General features: G+C 37.9%; 1 protein-coding gene across 1 annotated transcript in view; it reads left to right on the top strand.

Moving 5' to 3' along the window:
* Nucleotides 1-16,851, top strand: part of LOC104523909 (protein sidekick-1) — a gene marked incomplete at its 5' end in the record, with an annotated part of 288,170 nt that overhangs the window by 128,194 nt on the left and 143,125 nt on the right. The window contains 3 exons of the mRNA XM_029084663.1: nucleotides 3,421-3,532; nucleotides 4,539-4,729; nucleotides 13,678-13,761. Coding sequence (XP_028940496.1) covers nucleotides 3,421-3,532; nucleotides 4,539-4,729; nucleotides 13,678-13,761 — 387 coding nt within the window. The remainder of the gene's footprint in view (nucleotides 1-3,420; nucleotides 3,533-4,538; nucleotides 4,730-13,677; nucleotides 13,762-16,851) is intronic.

Below are 16,851 nucleotides of genomic sequence, written 5' to 3'. Positions count from 1 at the left end.
AGGGAGAATATGGTTGGGAACAATGGTCCCTTCTTGGCAAATTCGTCTGACTGTAACTGTGTTCTTGTATGCATTTGTATTGTCCTCCCATTTCATTCTCTCTAGTAAATATTTCCTAGTAATGGATGTGAGTTGGAGAAACTGAAGCTCAGTCACTGAAATAAAGGATACCTGGGAAATGTAACATTTCTTAAATAATGTGAAACATCTATAGGGGTCAGTGGGATGGCAGGGAAGGGAAATGGCCAGTGGTGAACAGAGACAAAGATTTTAGCAGGGCCTGTAGTGGTAGGACAGGAGGTAATGGTTTTAAACTAGATAAGGGTACGTTTAGACTAGACATAAGGAAGAAATATTTTACAATGAGGATGGTGAAATCCTGGCTCAGGTTACCCAGAGCGGTGGTAGAAGCCCCATCCCTGGAAACATTCAAGGTCAGGTTGGAGGGGACTCTGAGCAACCTGATCTGGTGGAACATGTCCCTGCTCACTGCAGGGGGATTGGACTAGATGACCTTGAAAGGTCTCTTCCAACCCAAACCATGCCATGGTTCCAGCTTCCCAAGAAGCTGCCTGAGGGAGAGGAGGCAGGGGAGGAAGAGGTGATGAATAGCCAGAAGGAAGCAGCAGAGACCTAGAAAACTGGGACAGGAAAAAGTCTGATGAAGTAAAAAAGGAAGAGCAGAGAGGAGAAAAAAATTAAATTGTTTTCTACAAAGGATTTTCAAAGAAGATGTTTATGAATAATAACGTTCTGCATTGCATTTTAGTGTAGCACCAGTCAAGTAAAATCACATCAGGGTATTGAATTAGGTGGTAGGAGAGGGATGGAGTGGCTTTATTGACAGGTAGGATAAGAAACTTGGAAAGTCTGGGTAGTTTTTCATTATCTGATTGTTTGAAATAGCTCTCTACCTTCCACAGCCAAACTAAAGTCTGATTTGCTGCATCACATCATCAAAACAAAATGACAGTGTTACTCCTTGTTTAGATTAGAAACCTGGCTCCTCTGATATTCCAACCTGTAGATTTCTTGCAAAAGGACGAAGTTGTGAAAGGATGGAGAGGAGACAGATCCCATGTTACAACCCTATGGAGATCTTTATGCTGAAGTAAAACCGAATTCCCCCTTTGGTATTTTGGTTAGCCACAAACCAAAGCTGTAAGCTGCACCCTGCGAAAGGCACCATGACAATGTCCCTGCTGAGTTTGAGTTGGCAGGATTGGGGCCAGAGTAAATTATGGCAAGTGGTTTCTTTATGCTGCAAAGGGAAAATTAAACTGTCTTTCAGTACAAAATAGGAATATGTGTGCTGTCTACATACTGTTTAGATAATACTTTGAAGAGTTGTTGTTTTCTGTATGTGTTTGTTTTATCTGCAGCTGACCTATGTAGGTATCTTACCTAGAATCCAAGCCGTAGCGGTTTTGATGAGCTCTCTGTATCACATCGGTGTTACTTCACTCACTGAAAATCTTTATCCAAACCCTGCTTTAGTAGATTTGTTTCAGGAATAGTATGAAATGAAAATAAGCACATATTTTGTTTAGGTTCTTGTTACAGTTAGTAAGAAAGTCAAAGAAGTCTTATGTTTTCCCGGTTGCTGGCAGAGTAACGTGCAGTTTTATTTCCCGTGCTTATCTGCTCGCTGCACAAAGAGCCGCTCACACATGGTGAACTCCTAGAGGTTACAACAAAGCCGGCTTCTCTTCTTCGGCTGGTTTTACTGGGGTTGTGCCATTCTTCAGAGGAGCTGATAAGTCAAACAAGTGGTTTTCCTTTTTTTCCAGATGGTGATAAGAAATTATTACTGCCAAATTACTAACTTGTTTGTTGATCTTTTAGCATTTACCGTTGCAAACCTTATCTTGTGCAGAAGTAGTGGTGAAAGTAATGCTGAAGTTATTTCTTCTCATCGGTAATAAGCTGCTAATCTGATCACCGCTTGTTTTCTATTTTTTCAGTTACTATCTGAAAAATTCCTGCCATGGAAATCTTCTTAGAACGTAGATTTGCTACCTGATAGCATTGTATTTCCAGGAATGTTGTTGAGCAGAAGTAAAATCTACTAAAAGCTTGGTTTTTGAGATCCCGTGCGAGTTGCATATAGTTGCTGTCTCAGGTCAAGAGAGCATATTTATAGGAAGAAAGTACTTAAATACTATTCTTGGCTTCTTGAATTTATTCAGATGTGTGGGTGGTATTCTTAAACTTTTGAAATTATACTATATGCTTTAATCTCCCATAACACGCTATTTGCTGTCAATTACAAAAACATTAAAAGGTAAAAAATTTGTCATTCAGTAATTCTGAAATCTGCTAACCTTATGAAATTTTTAAGCCCCATTACCAAAACCTTTGTCTATCTAACAAGTGAAATTAAATGTCAAATGGCTGATGGTATGTGGGGTATGATAACAGCAAAGGATCTTCTATCCATTTTCTATTCTTTATGGATTTATCTTAAAAGAGAGTGTCAGAGTTCATACCTTGCATTTGCCAGTTTCCCATTTTGCTTAATGGACATGGGTTATCCTCCTTTGCAGAAAACATTTGATGAACTGGCTTGGTTTTGCATCAATTTAGTTTTATTTTCATTACTTTTCCCTATAATTCGTTTATTGGATGCTATATCTTTAGAAAATTTTATTACTCTGTTATTCAAGCTAAAAAATAGCTAATTTTTCTTTCCCAAATGAGTTGCTTGAAGCAAAGTACCTATGAATACATGGGTATTTTAATTCACTTACTAAATGTATACAGAGAAAATTTACAAGCAGCCTTTTTACCATTTTTTAAGTGTCTGCTGACTGTTGCATAAGCTAAATTATTTACAGCGTGATGCCTCACAAAATAGTAGCAGATTTGGGTTATTTACTTTCCTGATAAGAAAAAGGGATTGAAGTTGCTGTGATATGCTACTTTGTTAATTTTATATTTGTTCCCCAGTGTGTAAAATCTTTTTAAAGAACTAACATGAGTATTGGCAGACTCTTTTGAAATGGTATGGAAGTGGTAAGATTAAACAAAACATGAAAAGGTCTTAAAAATATAAGTCAGCAAGTGCTTGATAAAAATAAAAGTGCTCAACAATAGAAAACCTTTAGGATGCTTAATTTATTTGCTCTCTATTTGAGAATGGCCCCTGTACTCCATCCGGGAGTAGTTCTTGCCAGTTATGTGTTTTCAGTGATACCAAGCTGGGTATATTGAAACAGTGTGTTTGCACAGTATAATGAAAGCCATTGTGAGTGGTCATGCTGAAGATCTCCCCTTAATGAGGAGATTAAAATCCATGGGGAGGTTGAAGAGTGAAATTTGCAGCTGTGTCGCTTGATGAGATCCTTTGCCTGGAACGTGTCAGCCCTCACTGTTTGCAGCCGCACAGGGTCTTCACAAGGTTTCTTTCTGCCCACACAGGTGCCATAGACCCGTCTGACACCGTGGCTCCCGTCATTGTCATCCCTCCGCAGAACACCAGCGTTGTAGCAGGGAGCAGTGAAGTCACGCTGGAGTGTGTGGCCAGTGCCAGGTATTGTAGAAGCAGCAGCGGGGTTATAAGGAACTAATTTAATGCACTGTCCTTTACTGGGAAGGATGTAGGAAGTTATTTTTTTATTATTATTATTCTTTTAATGATTGAAGGAGAATACAGCATGTAGCTTGCTCTTCAAAGTAACCTTATGAATAATCTTGTTGGGCCAACATTACTGAATAAAGCATGTTGATTTTTCTGGCCAAATAAGAACATAGGCAGAGTTACTCTCCTACCTGTTACTCAGTAAGTAAAAGTTGTGTGGCGTTGTTCAATCTGCAGACAGTTTTTCAAGGAAAAAGTTATGCTAAGAGTTAATAGTATTTCGGCTGTATTGCCTATTGACATGAAAGGTGATATTGTTGAACAGTCTGTGCTTCCTAGTAAATAAATTAGCGAGGATCTCCTCTAAAGTAATTTATTACAGATGCTCTCATTTTACAGTGATTATTGTTCAACTGTTCCTAATGCACCATAATACAGAGTTGACAGAGTTCCTCCTACACATGTGGCTGTCTCCATCTTGTCAGCCTTGAACAGCAATGAATTCCCATAGAAGTGAATAGTTGAGGTCTTTGGATGATAAGACCAACTAATTTGCTTTCCCCTCTGAGGGCAGAGATGTTCTTGATATGGTTAATATTGTTTTGGTAATTAAGTTATAATGGAAGCACTTACTATGCAGCTGATTCCCATAACAGTATTTACTCCTTTTGCTTAGAGAAATCAAATTATTAGCACTTAAGTTCTATTGCTATATCAATTATCTGTACTTGCATGATGCTGCTTGAGTAGTCTGTAGTCCTGATGTGTAGAAGTTATATATGTAGAAGTTATATATGCATTTACAACTTAATAGCAAGTGTCAGGGGTAGAGGATGACTTAGAGAAGTTTTATAACCTGTATATAACTGCAGGCAGTTATTCTGTAATATATATGTTTTATTGTAATATTTTTGTTGTTTGTTTGGGGTTTTTTGTTTGTTTTTTTAAACTTTGGTAGCCCTCTTGAGAGACTAAGCATAACCTGGAAGAGAAATGGAATAAAAATAACAAGTGGCATTAGCAGTTTTGGGAGACGACTCACTATCACCAACCCAACCTCTGCTGACGTGGGGATGTACTTCTGTGAAGCAAAACTCAGAGACAGCACAGAGGAACCAGCAAGAGCGAAGGCCTTCCTTTCTATAATGGGTAATTCTCAAGGCAATGTGTTTTTTAGTAAAACAGGCTCTGGACTGAGGTATAATAGGAAATAAAATTGATATTTTAATATTTCATTGACCTTACATCTGAACCTTTCTTCAGAGAACAGAACAAAGAAGGTGAAGGAGGGTTATCTTCCAAATTAATTCAGCTGTTCTTCTCCATGAATATAAATTCACCAAATAGATTTTTTTTAATTTTTTTTTAACACTGATGTGATTTTGAATCCCCTGTGAAACTATACATTTGATCAGAAGTTGGGGAAATACAGTAGTAAAATCCTTATTGGGCAGCTTCCACATCTTGGCTTTTAGATACATTAAATCCTGATTAACTCCCAGCTTGCTTACATCTAGTTTTAATATGTCAAGTGTCTGTATTTCTGAAAGAAGCCTTTTAGGAGCAGTTCTGTGCGTTGTCTGTTGCAAGTGGCAGTCGGGGGGGGCCAAGGATGCTCCTGACACACTGGCAGGTGGATATCATTACTGAGGTAATAAAAGGGAGAAGGAAATACCATTAAAATTGGTGCTATGAGGTAGGCCTTTGACTCCAAGGGAAACTTTGGACACAATATTTTTCAAGAGACATTGGTGCCCTTTCAATGCCTGTTTCCACCATCACCTCTGTGTTGGAGTTTTGCTGTAGCAAGGAGGTTGTCATCTGGAAATGGTAGTTAACATGTGTGTCATATCCTGAAATAATAATGTAGATTAGCACACTGCACACAGTGTTGAGGTTTTTAGGACTTTTAGAATAAAATAGGTGTTTTAAAACAGAGACATTCAGGTGTTTTAAGCCAGAGCTGATTGTGTAAAGTCTGGCTTTTATGTAATAGTCCCAGTAATAACTGTCCTGGAGATGTTATTGCTCTGGCAGTGATACAAGTCTCAGCGTTGATCAGAATTCATGCACATGCATTTCTGTAGTGCATTGCAGAGGGAATTCAGCACAGAATTTTCTACACTCTTTTAACCTTCTGAAAATACGATTTTAAAGACTGTTGTATGGTCTGTATTCTACTAAAGCAATTTATAGTAGTTCATGCTAAATGAGAAAACAGCTCTTCTCTCCACAAAGCTCTGTTCTGGGCTCATTTGTAGCACTGTGTCTCTATTATATTTATTACCTTCTGGATAAAGTTTGGTTCCAGTCTTTTTATTTGCACTCTGTTTCTTAGAATTATTACCTTGCAGCTTCTCTTCCTTTTAAGAAGCAGAGATGGATTTCACTTATGATTTTTGTTTAAACTCTTCCTTATTCATAAGATTTTATTGTAACTAGTTTAACTTTGCTGCTATGCTGTCAGATCCAGCCTAATGCAGTACTTAAAGCAGCCTCTTGGTTAATGTAAAAGATTCTTAAATACAAATACAGTAAAACTGAGAAACAATCATTGGGGAATCATATTAAACTAGCCATGCTGCCTTTCTTTAGTAGCTTATCTGCTCTTATTTTTAAATGTTTTATTTATTTCTTACCCAGTTTTAGGGGACTGTCAGGGAATGAAGTTATGAAAAGGCCTGTAGATAAGCACAAGCAGATGAAAGAAAACAGAAACAAATTGGTTACCAATTACTTTTATTTGCTTCTGATGGAACAAGACACTTCAGTTGCAGGTGTTTACTCAATGTGTCAGCAAAGCCCGATAGATTTCTTTATTTATGAGTTTCTTGAGCTGTAGGATGGATCTCTAATTCTAAACAGGAAGCCAAATCAAAGGATTAGTAGTTAATGCATAACTTATATTCAGCCTTACAATTCTTGGATGGATCTGGCCGTTGTTTAATTAATCAAGGGACAGGTTCTGGAGGAAAGTGCAGACAAGATTCGAGCAGAAGAATTTTTCCTGTATATCCCTTATAGTCTATTGGAGTAGTACTTACAGAGGATCAAGTATGCTTGTCCATTGCATTTGCATGCATGAAATATTTGTAGTGTGTACATGTTGATAGTGACCTGATAATGAGTTGTACTTGGGAGAATAACAGTGTGGACTTAATAAGGGGTCTTGACTAACAGAAAAAGGAAATTGTGTTAATAGAAGAAGTTTGTTTTCAAAATGATTGGGATAAATCAAATACAGACCCTCAATGGTATGGTAATGAGAGGTTTTGTGGATTAAAAGAGAAAAATGTTTTGCTATTAAAAGGTAGAATAGGGGTAGTGATAAAAAGATGCATCAAAGGTATCACAAATACTGAGTTAATTGAAGGTTTTTTTACAAATATATCAGTCCTTGCCTTTCCCAGCTAAGAGAAGTCACACAATTTGAGTGTGGGCTCAGATGGTGACAAGAGCTTTATTAGAAGACAGTAGAACTTAGTACAAAGGCATGTACTCAGTTGAAATTATTGTTTGTGACCTACAGTATTATCTCTGAAGTTTTTTCTGAATATTTCTGAGAGTACATCTCGGTTTGTAAATTAAAGTCACAATAATATTTGAAAAATCTGAATCTCTAATGTAATAAAGCGGTACTGCATAAGCAAGAAGAAAATCCTCTAGTCTTGTGCTGCACTGCAATTTTCTTCTGAATGTGGCAAAGAGCTTTCTGACATCTTCATATTGTTCCAGCAAAGATAAACTGAGGTGGTTCCAAGCCTTGGTTTTATTAGCTGCAGTTGTTATAAATTTTTAAGGGGTAACATGTTCCTCAGTTGGCAGAGTAACAGTTTGGGAAAGATTTGTTGCAGATTAGATAAGAGCACATTTGTTTTATCACTAACAGTTGGAAGATTAAGTAATTTAAGGAGTCTTCTTATGAACAAACCAATTTGGAAACTGAGCTAATCTTAAATTCTTTTGCTACAGTTCTGCAAGTTCTGTTAGCGACAAATTGCAATAGTTTTGGTTTTTTTTAAGTGATTGTTCTATGGGAAATCATGAATTTTAGGAGCTTAAGAAATTGAGGAATGAAACCCTTCCACTACATGGAATCCATACTGCTCTTTAGATTAGATGCAGTCGGAAAATAGAATCTGAACAAAATGAGGAGAAAAACAATTAGAAAGTATGGCCTGATATGGTGAGGTGTTGTACAGAACTTGAGTGTTGAAGACCCGTCCAAAGGAATAGGATGGAATAAAACAGAATCACAGTAGAGGGCTTCCTTTCTTGGAGCAGTTTTATGCCCAAAGAATTACATTAATAGATATATTATAGTCATCTTGATGTTTCCTAGGGAGAATTTTTACATCCCAGCTAGATTGATTGATTTCTTTCTGAAAACAGGATGATAAGGGAGTGTTGTAGGTCTGCGTCTCTCTTAAAGGCTACTCTGGTTTTCATCTCTTGGCTCTAGCTTAGACACTTTGAAACATTACAAATGATGTCTTGAAAGCAGAGGAAATAATTTTTTCATGATGATTGTGTTCATGCATTGTGCTTAAGAAAAGACCATGATGACTGTGTTCATGTACTGAGCGTAAGAAAAGAGTAAGAATTTTCAGGTAAACTACAATCTAAAATGTCCTTGGACTTGCCTAAACTTCATTTGGGCTCAAAGCAGAGAAATGGTGACAATTTTTTGATTTGGCAAGCCTCGGAGGTTCTGGAGATGGATGCAGACATGTCACATTGGCCCCAAATGTACAGGGGACCTAAACCACAGTGAAGTAATGGGACTTCTGCCAAGTTCATTTCTGTCTCTGATATTCAGGAGAAGTTCTTTCAGCTCTGCAAACAGGAGATGTTTTCCCTATGCTGTTATAACGTTTTTAGAACACCAAGAAATTAAGAGTACCTTTTAATCTCTTTCTCTTTTAACCTGATAATCATGCAAATGAAAATCCTACTTCACTGCATATACAATGTGACTTTTCTCCCAGCCGTGGACAGTCTCATCTGCTGTCTGGAGTTACGGACATTGTCACCTACAAGGGGCTCTCAAGTTTCCAGTTCCCCTTTCTTTAGAGGATATTCACTAAATAAATTAGTTTATGGTAATAATAGAGAAAGGCTTCAATGTTTAAGGCTCAATTTTTCTCTTAAATATACAAGCCTGAGTTTCTGAGTTATGCGGGAATTTCAGCTTTGGAGGAGCCCCTGGGGCTTTCTCTATTCTTTCTGACTTTCATGTGTGTATCTAGGATTAGGTCACATATCTCCAATGCAGCTTGAAGGGTATGTAATGGATGCTGACTGCTATCTTTTGAATGTTCAAATCAGTGACCATGTAACTCTGCATGGGGGAAGTTAGAACAGTATCAAATTTTGCAGGCTCCCAAGGGCTTCGCAGAGAGGCTATCTTTCCAGTGATGTCCATAGTGCAAAAAAACCCTGAAACCCTCAACAACTACTAAAAGCATTCATTTATATTCAGATATTCTTTTTCCCCTTTGCTTGTTCTTGACCTTTTAGTTAAGATCAGTCAAACACCAATACAATATCTGAACAATACAGTATCTGTTTCTTTCAGTCTAATACGAGAAGTGACCCCTCTCATGGCGTAACACGCTGCACTGCAAGCAGGGTGAACTCGGTCTAATGGGTCCTTTCCTATTCCAACTATAGTGATTCTATAATTTCAAAAAAATTTGAATGTTTGACCTGATACCAACAGGCTACTGTCATTCCTTGAAATTGCCATGTTTGGGGGCTTGCATCTGGCATGTTATATAGTTTGGAAGACATTGTGATTTCACCACACATATTAAATTTCAACACATGATTATTGCTTACAACAATAAATGTTCAAATTCATACTGTGTGATTCAAACCAAGCCTTATAAATATGCAATACAGTTGTATATACAGACAGCCAAAATACCCCTTCAGAATGCCATCTGACCCCTATAAATATTGCTGCATTTTTATGGCCTTTTTCTGACAGTTATTCACCAGGTGGAGTATAGCACCCAAATTGAGATACTCTGAATTTTTCACTTGCAATTTATGCTGGGCCTGCAGGCCCTCAGGCAAACACCTGATGTGCAGGTGACAGATCTGACTCATCTGAAAAGTGGGGAGCTGTCCTGGTTTCAGCTGGGTTAGAGATAATTTTCTTCTTCCTAGCTAGAATAGTGCTCTGTTTTGGTTTCAGTGTGGGATTTGGTATGAGAAGAGTATTGGTAATATACTGATGGTTTTAGTTGTTACTAAGAAATGAAGGACTTTTCAGCTTCCTATGTTTTGCTAGTCTGCAGGTGCACAAGGACTTGCACAAGCTGGGCAGGAGCACAGCAAGAACAACAGACCCAAACTGGCCAATGGAATATTCCATCTCATGTCATGTCATGCTCAGTGTATTTATATGAGGGTTGGCTGGAAACCTGTCCCTCTCTTCTGGGATTGGGGGTTTCAGGATTTTCTCTCCTCTAATATTGCTATCTGGGAATGGGCCGAGTATGTTGGTGGGTGGTGAGCAGTTGCACTGTACATCACTCATTTGTATATTCTATTATTACTATTATCATTATTATTTTACATTTTATTTTATTACAATTATTCAATTGTTTTTATCTCAACCTGCAAGTTTTCTCACTTTTTCCCTTCTGAATCTCTCTCTCCCATCCCAGCTGGGGGTAGCGAGCAAGCAACTGTGTGGTCCTTAGCTGCCAGCTATGTTAAAATTATGACAGGAGCCTAGATTTTAGTTATTTTCAGATACTTCTTCTGCAACCTGTGTTCTGTTGGAACCATAGACCTTCACTGCAAAGGACCTTTTGAGCATCTGTGTTGCTAATGTAAGACACATGCATGTGGAAAAGCAGCAAAGCTTGTCTGGAAATAATTGTTTCACTTCCCTCAAAACCCTGAGTGTACCCACACCAATACTGCTGTGAGTCTTTCATGTTTTAAATGAACGAGACTAATTTTCTATGTATATTAGACTTGGGATGCCACAGCACCATTGTTCATGTGATATTCTAGATCTTCCTGAATTCCCTTATGAATTAGTCTTGTCTTCCCATCCAGGCCTATCTCTAACTCCAGGCAGCAGAAGCAGGTCGTTAACAATCACAAAATCATAGAGTTGCTTTTGGAGCATGTTCTGTATCTGTGCTTATTACGCAAGGATAAGATCTGACCCCTCTATGGGCAGTTGTTGCCTCAGCCTCTCGACCCCTCTATATCAATTGTAGCATTTGGCAGGGCTTCCAGCTGCAGGAATGGCTGGGGGGATAGCAGGCTTTAGCGTAAGGGAAAAGGTGGGTCTGAGCTTGATGAAGACTGGAAGTCATGTCTTTTGGCATACCTACCTCCCAAAAGTCCTCTGGGAGTTGCCTGTGTACTTTAGATTACATCTTTCTGCTGCTCCTGCTCTTTTTCTGTCTCGTCTGCTTCTGTTTCTTCCTATTTCTTAAAAAAAGAAAAAAAAAAAGCAGCTGATGTGAATCTTCCTTTTAGAACATCACAGTCCAATTTGCTAAGTGACAGTTGTCACTGACTTCATGCTTCTTGTCAGGTAATTCATTGCTTGATACCTGCTCACCTAAGCATCTCTTAATGTAATAAGTTTCTTCGAGGGTGGCATAACAGCCTGTATGGGATTTAAAGGAAAGGGCACAGATTGTAGGATAGGATTTTGGGAGAGGCACTGGGAAAGCAGGCTGCATAAATATGCCAAGTATAACTGCAGAAACTGTGTGCAGTGGTAGTACATATGCAGTGGTCATGGAACCGCTAACATCTTTGAGGTCACATTAAGTGCTTTGCAGCTGGACTGCAGGCCCATGTTGAAGATAAATCTGCAAATTTATCACCGGTGTGTGAATATGTTGCTGATCTAGGAGAAAGTTTGAGAGCTGGCAGTTGAATGTTGCCAGGTTTAGAAATTGGCCCGTTAAGGTCAGAGTGTCTTATAAAAAGGAGAGTGGAAGATGTACAGGTCAGGAATTCCCTTAAAGGAGGAAAATACACCTGAACCTCACTGACTGAAAAGACATCCATAAAAGCAGCCTGAAGTTAGAAGTTAATGTCTGGATGTGGAGGGCTGTGTCTGGATAGTGTCTTGCTCCTGCACTGCTTTGGCCACCTTTCCCATTTTCCTCCCCTCACAATCAAATTCAATTGCCATAGAATGAAAGATTCAAATTTTATTTTGAGGGATGGACAGAAGGACACTTACCTGTGTGCCCACAGACAGGTACATAGGTAAAAGTAAGGACACTATGCTAAAAGTCTGGAAATTAAACAGCTAAAATTCTGGAAAGTGGAGCACAAGGAAAACATCAGACAAGGCTTGGAGGATGGCATGAGAAGAAAGATTGTACTCAGAATTAAAACATGGACTTAGATGAATTGCAGAGGACTCAGCAACTTAGTTGATCAAACATGTCAAACGTAGTGTGCCATCAGTGAATTTCAATTAAATGTTCAGCTTTTCAATTTGTTGTTTAGATGAATGCGTGAGATCATATGCAATAAATCACAGCTTATTATGCATGTTTATTAATAGCTTTATATTTAGGCAGTGAGGATCAATAATGTTAACACATGTGTATTATTAGAATATAATAAATCAAGTAGCTTATTTTATTGGTTTTGCTGGGTAAATGAGTATTCCAGGCTATTTTGCAACCTCACTTCCTCCTCTGCACAGGATTTTGAAGACTAATATTGATTGACTTTATTTGGAATTAATACAGAATTGTAATATCTATTGATGCTCAAATAAGTCCCCAGTTCTTTACACTCAGGCAGGTATTTTATTGTAGGTAGTGGGAAGGAGTGCTGGGAAAGGGGGTTTTGCTAGAAACACATCCACACTAGAACAGGTGGATGTGTACCCGCTCGCATGTCATGTCAGCCCTGTGAAATGAGAGCAACACTTGCTATTCTCAGGTGGTAGCAGGAGAAATAAGGTATTGCAGGATAAAATTTTGTGATTTGGTTTTTGTGAAAATACTAATGTCTTATCAATAAGACAAACTGCACATCTAGTTTTCAGACATGGTTGGTGAAGAGATTTGAGAGAAGGTCAGCTCAGATGACCTTGGATCTTCTTGTAGCTTACTACATTTTTTCAAATGCACTTGATTTCCTTAAAATGAAAATAAGTCACTTGTTCTCACAAGCTACTTATATTGTCTTTTCTGTCTTTTCTACAACTTACCAGTGAGTTTCTCTATGCTGTAATAGAACTCTAGTTATAATCAAATAAAATGCTTCCAAAAACAGTATTCAGATGATAATTGCATTGAACAGACTATGACAGTTTTTAGTTACCATGATAATTACTGCAACCTTAATGCCTGTGGGACTTTGACATGATGCTCTTCAATTTTATGCTGCATAGAAGAGTTACATGACAGCATACTCTACAATTTGTGGAATATTGCCTTTGTTTAATTAAACATCTAATATCTTTTCTTTAGTCCTAATGATAAAGTGTGGATTTTTATGATTATTACTATAACTTCAATTAAAGCATTAAATCTGTTTGCTTTCAAGAAATAAAACAGTTGAGAAAATTTTTTTTAATTATGCTGCACTTATCCTCTGTCAGCCCTCTGACATGTTATGGCACTTTATTTGACGTTTCATGCCTTCACAAGGTGGAATTTAGTTTAGGTACCGAAGCAAACCATCCTATAAAATACTACGTTGTAAATATAAACCTTTATAAACCTCTCAGGAGGGCCCTTCTGAATGAAGAATTAAAATATTTCATGATTCAGACCTATAAAATGAAAAGTAGCCCCTGCTCTGAGTATTAATTTGCAGTGCAAACCCCTAAATCTTACCTTACACTGACTTGATTTTTTGGAATTCATACTCAGCATAGCAAAAAATTGCTGGCTTTATGATGCTTTTACTACCAAAAATGTGCCTCCAAATAGAGACAAGCTTAGACAAGCTAGTCTGTTGGTAATACACTGTATTAAATACAACACGTGTGGAGACTATATGATGAATATCTTTAAATCAACAGCTTTTTTTCGTTTTGTTGTGGCTTTTTTTGTTGACTTCTGTTTCTTTTCCCCCTTCTAAAGAACCACCATATTTTACTGCTGAGCCCGAGAGCGTGATTTTGGCTGAAGAGGAGAAAGACGTGGACATCCTGTGCCAAGCGATGGGTGAGTGTGCAGACGTGTTCAAACCTGGATTAATAATACATGTATATCCTGTGCTGGAGAACACATCTTATACCAGCTGCTAATGTTTTGAGGCCTCAGTGTGGTTGCTAGCTATCACAGATCCATGTACAAGGGAGCGGGGTGGCCTTTCCCCTTGGAAAATTGGGTGGTCCTTGTAGTTTAGTTTAATTAGACGTGAGTAATGCTGGCATGTTCATGTTTGGTCACTGCAACCTCTGCTCCTTTCCCTCTAGTAGCCTGCCTTTGCTTCATAGTTATCACTATTTAAAAGACATCAGTGTCCTGAGCCAGAAAATAAGCTGAAGTGAAAGTATGATTTTGGAACCCATCATTTGCAATGCAAGCAACCAATATTTTCAACAATTCAAATATCTTTTTTTTTTTTTTCCCTAAAAACTATGGAACTTTTATACTGAATAGAAATGGCAGTAACTCTGACATTTAAGTGTAGTTAAGAATTCCGCAGGAGGATTATTACAGTCAGTTTTTAACTGACAGGTGTTTTAATAACATAAAAGACTTCAAATGTTTATAAATCGACCTAAACAAAAATGGTTTTTATGATTTGTTTCCAGACAAATAGAAGTGCCACCTATTTTAGTACTCCAGAAAGACAGGAGGCATCGTAGTCTTGTGATCAGAGCAGGTTTGTCTGTGTCACGGAATGGCTACATGACTTTGGCAAAAGACTGAACTTTTTGTTGTCTCTTTTTCCCTGGTGCTGAGTTTAACAAGCAAAACACATAAAAATGCCATGAGATCCAGAGGTAAAAAGTACACAGCCTTGATTAAAAAAACTACCCAAACCTAACAGCTTGTTTGGATGGGTTCTTTCTCCAAATCAGAGCCAATAAAGATATTCTGTATTGCGTGATTATATTATTTCCACTATGATTTCAGCATTTTTATGCTTTATGTAGAAAAGAGTCAACACTGCTTTTTTAGAGGGAAGCTTTGCAAATACATTAGTGCGATCAGCAGGCATGTGTGTAAGGGTGCTCTGGTTGATTTAGAATTTCAGAAGCCCTTGATGAGGTCTCTTACCCAAAGGCTCTTATAGAAGCAAAGCTATCAGGTTATAAGAGACAAGGTCTTGTTGTTAATTAGTAGCTTTTTAAACAGAACACAGCAGGACCTGCTGTCAGTGGAGTTCCCCAGGAATCTCTGCTGGAACCTGTGCTGTTCAACATACTTGTGAATGCCCTGGAAAAGAGGGTGAATAGTAAGATGATAATATTTGCTGGTTATATAAAATTATTCAAGATAATCAACATTAAAACTGACTGCAAAAGAGTTGCAGAAGGTTCTGATGATTTGAACTGACTGGACCATAAACTGACAGATGAAATTACCTATTACTAGGTCTTCTGAAAACATCGGTTCAGTGCCAAGCTGTGGTTCAAAATGTTAGGTATTGGGAAGAAAGAAAGAGAAAAATATAAGAGAAATCCATGGGGCAGCATCTCAGATACTTCACACAATTTGAATTACTCTATTGGAGAAAAACTAGAAAAGATACAAAAAAATTGGAATGATATAATTAGAAGTCTACCATGGTTTTTCAATAATGAAAAATTAAATTGACTGGAACACTTTGTAAAAAGAGATGACTGAAGGGTGAGTGACATATGGGAACATGAGGAGAAGATGATTCTGTATTGCTTAGTGCAAGAAGTGGAGGAAGCACCGAGCTAAATTTTCAGATAGGAGATGTACCATAAAGCAAAGATAGTTTTTCAGAAAGCATAAACTGTAGAGGTCGTTGGTGCAGGCAGTAGCTAGGATCAGAAATAAAAATTATTTGGAAAAACAAACAAAATTTATGGAAGAAAAATCCAGTAAGGACTATTAAACACAGCTGTGTGTATGCAACCTCTGGCTCAGGAAATAGCTAAAGCACAGATTACTGGAGCTGAGAAGGTGGAAATAGCATTTTGTCCTTGGGCTGTTCTTGCATTTTGTGCCCGAGCATCCAAGACAAGGCAATTTCAAAGTAAAGAAAAGTGACTAGATAGGCATTTATTCTGGCCGTGTGCCACCAACTTTACGTTTCAGTGTGTGGTTTGACAAACATATCAGCATTTTTTTATTGGAGAAGTTTTCTCAAGTAGCAGAATTGAAACTGTGTTGTATCATTACAGAAATTGAGTTAAAAAACATTGAGGTTTTTTTTGAAAAATGTTTTAATCCTACACAACTATTTGAAAAATCTCTGGACTATCTCACTGTCGCTGAAAAAAACCTATCTGCTGCCTCAAATATTGTTCATGTATTACAAAAAAAAAAAAAAAAAAAAAGACAAAACAAACAACAAAACCCTCAAAACTGGAGTAATTGGGGAGAGAAGAGGTTGACTTGTAACTCATCCTTCTATCCTAACTCTTCCTTTGAGCAGTTTATCTTCCAGGGGGATTAATAGGGCACTCAGCCATTCTCAGTAGATGAGGTCTTACTGGAGATATGGGAACCATTTACTAGAGAAAATAATTTATTTCTGCTGAACTCTTCTAGTGCACATCTGATTTGCTGTGGTGCAGGAACATGGAAACCTGTCTTCACCTGGATTATTTTCCTGAGTACCTGTGACACAGACTTGTAAGGGGCAGGTACTAATATTAAACATGGAGGAGTTTTGATCCATTATTGCACAAATCTGGCAATCGCTAGCATTTAAAAAGAGAGTAAATTAAGGTGGTTGTCTCCCTGCTCCGAGCTAGGAGCTGGAATAAAGCACTAAGGGAACTGCAAAGCTGCCCTGTACCTTTGCTACAAATAGGAAGACAGATTGTGTTTCCCCCAGCCCCATCAAGTTCTCTGCACAAAGCCCATTTACCAAGTCTTGATGCACTTTGAATGTGAGAGACAGATTAATTTCACACTATAAGCAGAGATTAACTGTAAATAAAATTGCAACTTGCACAGACTAGCTTTATACTTCCCTGTAATGGAGTTTCAGTGTATCAGGCTGCACAGTAACCGTGCTCTGCTGTATATCTTTCAGCAGTCACTGCCTGCATTTCCAATGGATTTCCTTTAAATAGTTTTTCTTATTTGCTTATAGAAAGTTTA

The sequence above is a fragment of the Antrostomus carolinensis genome, unplaced genomic scaffold (assembly GCF_000700745.2).
Source record: "Antrostomus carolinensis isolate BGI_N321 unplaced genomic scaffold, ASM70074v2 scaffold534, whole genome shotgun sequence".
NCBI classification, from domain to species: Eukaryota; Metazoa; Chordata; class Aves; order Caprimulgiformes; family Caprimulgidae; genus Antrostomus; species Antrostomus carolinensis.
This window is presented reverse-complemented; position numbering and strand designations above follow the sequence as displayed.